This window comes from Argentina anserina, chromosome 5 (genome assembly GCF_933775445.1).
Source record: "Argentina anserina chromosome 5, drPotAnse1.1, whole genome shotgun sequence".
In the NCBI taxonomy this organism is placed as follows: Eukaryota; Viridiplantae; Streptophyta; class Magnoliopsida; order Rosales; family Rosaceae; genus Argentina; species Argentina anserina.
In genome coordinates, this window is record NC_065876.1 from 23,072,228 (window position 1) to 23,080,064 (window position 7,837).

At 42.1% G+C, this 7,837-nt stretch overlaps 1 protein-coding gene across 1 annotated transcript; it reads right to left on the reverse strand.

The window, feature by feature from the left end:
* Positions 1–1,862: 1,862 nt before the first annotated feature.
* On the reverse strand, positions 1,863–5,801 carry LOC126793412 (protein NRT1/ PTR FAMILY 5.10-like). The gene is made up of 4 exons (XM_050519925.1): positions 5,577–5,801; positions 5,062–5,279; positions 2,932–3,464; positions 1,863–2,800 (listed from the first exon to the last, which is right to left on the reverse strand). Exons 1-4 carry the CDS (start codon positions 5,710–5,712, stop codon positions 1,990–1,992), a joined length of 1,698 nt encoding a protein of 565 aa, XP_050375882.1. The 5' UTR covers positions 5,713–5,801; the 3' UTR covers positions 1,863–1,989.
* Positions 5,802–7,837: the final 2,036 nt, after the last annotated feature.

The following is a 7,837-nucleotide window of genomic DNA, read 5'->3' on the forward strand; positions in this document are numbered from 1 at the left end:
GTAGCAGCGGGGGGGGGGGGGGGGGGGGGGGGGGGGGGTGGGGGGGGGGGGGGGGGGGGGGGGGGGGGCTGCAGCGACGGCGAGCAGGGGCTGCGCCGACGAGGAACGTCGACGGGAAGATATCGGAGGCCGGAGACGACGGTGGCCGGCGGTGGAGAAGAAAAAAAATTTTAGGGCTCTAAAAGTTCAGGGTTTTAGAGCAACGTGCTGATAACGTGTTTCAGGATGAAATAATTGTGTATTATTGAATGATATGGGGGGCCTATATATAGGCATTACAAAACCACAATCCCGTAGGATTCAGAGTCCTAATCTATTACGGAGATGCTAATCTATCTCCTAACAGGAAACCTATTAGGCTAAGACACACATAAGGGTAGAATAGTAATTCTCCTGGAACACAAATAAAATAGTAGTGGTGCAACAATGCATTACATCTTTTTATGTATTTATAGTATAGTAAAGTTAACAAAGGAAAGAAATTAAAATTAGCTAACAACTGACTTGTAGTTGAATAATAAAGAAGGAAAAAAGAAACTAGTAAAATTAGTTGGGATTAGACAATTTATTAAATTTTATTTATAAGATGGTATGTATCATAATAATTGCATAGAAGAACAATAACATGATTTGGTTGAGATGGTAAGGTCATTGGATGCCTAACCACGTGATTAGGAGTTCGATTCCCCTCAAATACATGTTTGAATTTTAATTTGTGATGGCGACATGTGACCGAATGAGATTATCGACGATAATTTTGATTTTTCAGTCCTTGGTTTGTCTAAAATATTTTTTGCATTAAATCAGAATTACACAAAAGGAGTTGGTTTCCGATTTTGGAAATTGTATAAAAAGATATTTTTGGAAACCCTAGTTTCCAAAAACAGAAATTTTACTCTCTCTCTCTCTCTCTCTCTCTCTCTCTCTCTCTCTCTCTCTCTCTCTCTCTCTCTCTCTCTCTCCCCCCAGTCGCTCTTCCCCCTCTCGACTCGACCTCTCTCTTAAAAAGTCCTCCGACAAATCTTGCGCCTCTGGCCGGCGTGGCTCTCACCGCCGGTCCCTAGGCCTTCGCAAGCTCGACCTCTCCCTCCTCCGTGCAAGTCGCTCCTCCCTCGCCGCCGATAAGTGACGATTTCTACAAAAACCTCGCCGCCGATCCAAGCTTCGCCGCCGATGAATAGAGCCATAGATCCTTGCAAATCAGAGGTTTTAACGTCGGAGAAGAACTTGGGATTTCCAAAACTTCTCGGAAACTTTCCAGCCAAACCCCGACAATCTGGGTTACAACAAAGGTATGGTTGTGATCACCTATGCTTGTTTTTCATCTTTCATGTTAAATGTTTGTGATTTTGTGGAGTTTTGGGCGGAGTTGTTGGAGAGGCGTGTGTCGCCGTCTGCGTTATTAAATATTTTCAGTATTTTTCTCTTGCATTATTATGCGTGTTATACTGTTGTTTTAATCATACGAGCTGCAAAGTTTACCGGGTTTGTGTTTACAATTCCAGTGCACCTATTCGATGATGTATGAGATAGTTCTGCATGTTTGGATTAGCAGAATTGGAGAGCTACTCTGAAGATTTCGAAATTTCTTTATTTCTATTTTGTGGTGAGGATTGAGAGGATTTTACATTTCCATTTGATATAATGCTTGAATTATAAATTGGTTTTGTAATAATCAATTGACTGAGATGTACTATGAACTCAGTTACGATACGGTGTGACTATAAGAGGATTTCGGTTTATTGAGATTATTTTAGAGTTTTTCATGCCTTCGGTTTCTGAGTTCAACACTTGAAATTTCGGAGTTGTGACATTATCATATGAAAAACACATTAATCAAAATAGAATAGGTGTTGACAAATTAAATTCTGTTTTTTCCTCTATACGATATATAAATAACACGCATGGGTACGAGTCTAGTTGCAAAATTGCAATAATAGGTACATGCAGTGGTACACAACACATGCAAGAAACAATCTACATTGTACCTCATCTTTTATATATGTACGATTTTGCAAAATATGTGAAGACACCCAGTTCCACTATACTGAATCCAGTGAGTAGAAAGTAGAAGTAATCAAGGTGTGCACGATTCAGGTTATCGGAAAACCAGCTAACTCGGCCTCCTCCGCCGGTTGTTCCGTCTATGATGGAAATAAGAAAGCTGCTCAAGAAGTCTCCCGCACCAAAGATACTGAGGCATAGGGCAACTCCTACACTTCTTAGCTCATTTGGTACCTGATCGTAGAAAAACTCTTGCAGACCAACCATTGTGAATACATCAGACACTCCAATCAACACGTACTGAGGTATCAACCACCACACGGCCATCGGAATCGTAACATGTGGCATATCAACCAGAGCATACTCTCGAGCAGTTTCAAGTCTCTTCGTCTCAACTAAAGCTGCAACTATCATGGAGATAGCAGAAAGAAGTATCCCAGTTCCGATTCTTTGAAGCATTGTAATGCCAGAGGGTTTTCCGGTGAAAGCACTTGCAATAGGAACAAAAATGCGGTCATACAATGGAATGAGGAATATGATGATGAGGCTGGTAAAGGACTGAAGCGAAGCTGCTGGAATGTCGAAGCCTCCGGCAATTTTTCTGTCTAGGGTACCCCCTTGCTTGGTAAAGAAAGTTGGCATTTGTGCAAGAACGATTGCAAACACCAAGCACGTACTCCATATCGGAAAAAGACCGAGAACAACCTTTGCTTCTTCTACCTCAAAAACAGTACACTGCTTCCTATCTTCCTTCAAGTTATCACTCTCTGGTGATGGCAATGCCTTGTTGAGAAATCTGCCAAAATGAGGATATGATGCACGTTATACAAAGAGGCTAGAGTACTATAGCTTGACTAATGACTACCAACTAGTACACGTATTAGGAAAATAAAATGATATCTCAATTGTATTAGTCCTTATTCTTACTTGAATTGTTCAGAACTTTGATGATGCGTGTGTCCACGAGTTACCGATGTTGGACTAGCTCGCCAGTTCTTAAAGGCTGCAACAAACACCTTACCAATTCTAGCAAATGGGCTATGTTCATTGCCTCTGATGCTATGCCGATAAGTTGTTCTTGTTCCGAACAAGAAAACAATTAGACCAAGAAACATCACAATGCAAGGAAGTCCAAATCCCAGAACCCAACTGAAGTTGTCTTGAACGTAGCTCGATATCAATCGCGTACATAATGCGCCCGAGCAGATGCCAAAGTACCACCAATTGAAGAATGAACTTTTGGCTTTGCTTTCCACTGGATCTTGTCCATTGAACTGATCAGCTCCGAAAGCCTGTACGCATGGTTTGTTCCCACCTTGCCCTACTGCTACCAAATATAGAGAGATGTAGAAGAATATCACTTGGAGTTGAGAGTAACATGAAGTGAATTCACTGGTCTTTTCGCATGGAGAATCGCTGAGAGAAGGAAGCAATGCCGAAAATGCCAACAAGCCTAGTCCCTGCGAGATCATGATGTAGAGAAGAAAATCATTGAGGTTACAAATATACAATCGTCTTCATTCCAGACAATATATGATCAGCATTATATCCCTAGTAGCAATATATATCCATGACAGATCGAGATGTTACATCACCGTTTAGGAAATTGCTATTAGGCCTCTGGTCAGATTGTTTTCAAATCTATACCTGCTCGATCGTCAAACTAATGGAACAACAAATTTCAATTACAACGAGTTTTAATCCGTGAAAATTTGCTATGCCCCTTCAGTAAGAGAACTAACACGATTATTGCCCACATTAGAATTTACACGTACTGAAAGTCTTTACTAGCACACAAGTCAATGAGTAGACAGACTAATATTCGAGGCTCATTTACTAATTAAGCCGTGATCGAGCAACTTTATTGTAATTTCGCTTCATAAAATACCCACTTCGGATATAAAAGAGTGAACTAGCTAGCTAGAAACTTCATCAATAATATCTACAATTTTCTTATATTTTAAAAACAATTTTATTTTCCTTATCTTTCATGAGTAGGTTCTATAATGATTATTTTGGTCCCGTTACGTACTAGCATGATAATAATCCATTTCCATATGTTTTATTTTGCCCATCGGAAGTTTGGAACTGATTCAATATTTAGGTACGTCTACTTGTTATGTACTAAAATGATGCAATGCACGAGGAAATTCGCACGTGCTCGTAGGGGCAGATCCAGCCCAGGTGAAAATGAAGCCCAGAAAAAAAATTAAAATATCAGGACGGGTCTCTCTCTGTCTCTCACACTTTCGTGTCTTCTTTTAATCTCTGAAGACTTTCTCGTCTGCTTCTACTAATTAGCTCTTCAGCCTCTTCTTCTAATCATCTTCTTGAGTTCTCGTTCAAGCCTGCATGTCACCACTCACTACTCGCCATTTTCCGTCGCCGTTCTCCACTTTCCCGCGCGCACCGCTGAACCTCTGGACCAGTCCACAAGTTTAGCTCTTTTCCTCTAATCTCTTTCAAAATTGAATCAAATTTTAGCTTATGGAATGATTGATTTGATTTGGAATGATTTGGAATTTTGGGTATATGAATTTGTTGGTTAAAGTATTGATATAGAATGATTGGAAATTTGGAATCGAAATTGGGTGTTAGTATGTACTGTCTGTTACAAAATGGCTGGTGACTATGATCAGAAATTGAGTATTTTATTTGCCTATTTGGAAATTAGAATCAAAGTATTGAAGTTTATTAATTAACATCTTGCGAGATAGATACATAATGAAAGATAAAACAGATGTGTGTAGAGATTAATTTGAAACAGTTTCATTATGATGATAAATATCGACATACCTAATATAAGGAGAAATTTTTTGTTATACTTCACGCAAATAAAAGTAATTTTACGCTTCTCATAAAGCTAGCCCTAGTGTCATTTCAATCCTAGATCCGTTACTGCGTACTCGTGACTTTGACACTACACGTCACATAGTAATAGATTCATAGTCTAAAGTAGTAGTAGAAGAAGAAAACAGTGAAAAATTAGTCCATGTACGAAGGAAATCAACATATAACTTGAAATGGTTTAGATCTGGCAGAGGGATATGAACGGACCAAGATGTAGAGCGTAGCAGAAAGCAGGATGGTACGGTAGCGTCCGAGATATGAATCGGCGACGATGGCTCCCAGCATAGGAAGTAAAAACGCCGTTCCTGACCACGTGTTCACGTGCACCGCCGCTGACGCCGTCGACTCTCCCAATGGTCCGCTCAAGAACGATATCAAGTTCGAGCTAACTCCATAGAACGCAAACCTCTCTGCAAATCCCACCCCTACATCAACAGGCATGAGCCAAAACACGTCAGTTTTACTACTACGTACTACTGATCAAAGAACATGAAACTAAAAACCGGCCAACAACATATCTTAAACTATATATTAGAGCATTTCCGGCCTCTGCGGACATAGATCTTACTTAAGTGAACCGAGTATGACAGTTCGCGTCAGACAGATAGTAAGCCTATGCGCTAAGCCAGCGATCACTGGTAGGTATAGTAGATGGCACGTACAGAGGACTGAAAAGAAGCAACAACAGATAGATCGTAAAAATATATTAAGCTCTCACTTACCTATAATAAAGGAGGCGGACCGCCAGCCGCCGGTGGTGGACGATCGGATAGTGGTTGGGGAAGAGGCTTTGGACTCTGAAACGGCAATCTCAATGTCATGATCTAGCAATGGTGTGTTTTGGGTGTTAGGAGCCATAAGATTCTTCGTTCGAGCTTCGTTAATTATATGTGCGAGCTTTAACAGGAACTCAGAAGTACAGAATATGATCGAAGGATATTTATGATAAAAAAAACTATATGGGTATGGGGGGCTAGGTTTTTTTTTTTTTTTTTTGAAATGGGGGGCTAGGTTTATTTTAACAGCAAAAGAACAAGAGGGGTAATAGTCTAATAGATAGGTGAAATTATTGTTCTGGAACTTGCTGTCACGAGTTTGGCGTTTCACAAATGATTGTTATTAAAGCTATAATCATGATGAATAATAATGACTTTTCGAGTGTTTAGAGTAAAGGTGGTGGACTTATGCCTTATGTGGCATGGTACTACCCCTTTCTCTTTTACTCGCTTCTGCAAGTGGCATGGGTTTGCTGTGGATCTGAGAAGGGATGACAGGAAGGGCTCACAGGAGACACCAAAAAAAAAAACAGATCACCTATGAATCGAATCAAATTTCATACGGGAAGGAACTTGGCTCACCCGGACTGGTCAGCTCTGGCTGATTCCAACGAATAAAAACATGACATGTGGCATTTTTAAAAATTAACATTCAACTGCTAACAGAGGTGATAGACGGAAAACTTGCGTTTAATACCTTTCGCAATTTCCAGTTCTTCAGTTTCCCGGCCACTCTCCCCTTCTCTTCCAAACAGCCTCGTACAGTCAGAAAATTTTCTATTGTGTTATCACTCTGCTTCAATCAATATTGAGTTTGCGGAATTTGTAGCACCTGCCTTCTTTGGTGTTTTATGAATTTAGAGATTGTTCAATTCTTAATTTTACATCAGCCAAATGAAATGTAATATAATACTTACGTTTTGGTGTTCATTTAATCAATATGTTGGGTATTGAATATTTTTCTTATGTTTTAGTATTCGTTCAATAGAGTAGTATTCTATAAGCAACTTTTATCTGCTTGCTTCTTGTTAATGGGCATAAGAATGTTAGCATGAGTCAACATACAACAACACAATCTCACCAACCAAATCCCTAGCCGTATAAATTGACAAATCAATCTTTGTGTTCATACTTGATAATTGATAGTTTAGAATGTTATAAATACCTTGTAAGTACTCAATTCAATATATAAGATTGTAGCATATTCTACTTGGTATCAGAGCATTGCTCTGTCTTTTTTCTGGGTTTTATTTTTGGTTGTTTACCTTTTTTGGCAGAGCTCGGCAACGCAACGTGAAGTGCTCCTCCGCTGCTCCACTGCCGTGCTACTCAGCTGCCGTGCCCCTCCGCTGCCGTGCTGCTCCGCTGCCGTGCTCCTCCGCTCCTCCACTGCCGTGCTGCTCCGCTGTCGTGCTCCTCCGCTCCTCCACTGCCGTGCTCCTCCGCTGCTCCACTCCTCATCTAAACCCGACCGGACTCCCGCTGTCGTGCTCCTCATCCAAACCCGGCCCTCCGCGCGCCTCCGACGTCGCCATCGCCATCATCTAGCGCTCCTCACCAAGCACCGGCGTATCGAGATCCATACCTACCGGCGCTGCAAGCTGCTTGCTGCTCCGCCCCTTTCACCGCCACTGTGACCTCGTCGCCGTCGTACGCCTGGCGCCGCTCTCTGGACCCCGGCACCGCTCCCTCAGGCCAAGCCCGCCGCAACACGCTCGCCCTCTTCCTTCTGCTTCTTCCATCTCTCCGTCCTTATATCTGCCCCGCTCCCTCAGCCTCGACCCGCCCGGCCCGCAATCAATTTCAGCCCGGCCCGCATTAAGTTTCGAACTCGGCCCGCATTCGACTGCGACCCGACCCGGACTGTGACCCGACCCGGACTACGACCCGACCCGGATTTCAACCCTACCCGGATTGTGACCCGACCCGGATTGTGACCCGACCCGGATTTCATATTCTTTTTCAATGGGTTCTGGAGACGAAGCTGATGTTCCGAAATTTGAGGTATCTGTCAAGAGTTCTGATAGTGGGTCATTTGGGGGAACTAAACTCAATGGGACCAATTACCGCAAATGGAAGCGACTTATGACGGCTCACCTTCGAGGCATGCACAAGATGGGGCATGTAACCGGAATAACTAAGGCTCATAGTGCAGATGATATTATTGCCTACACTAAATGGGACGACAATGATGGCCTTGTGATGTC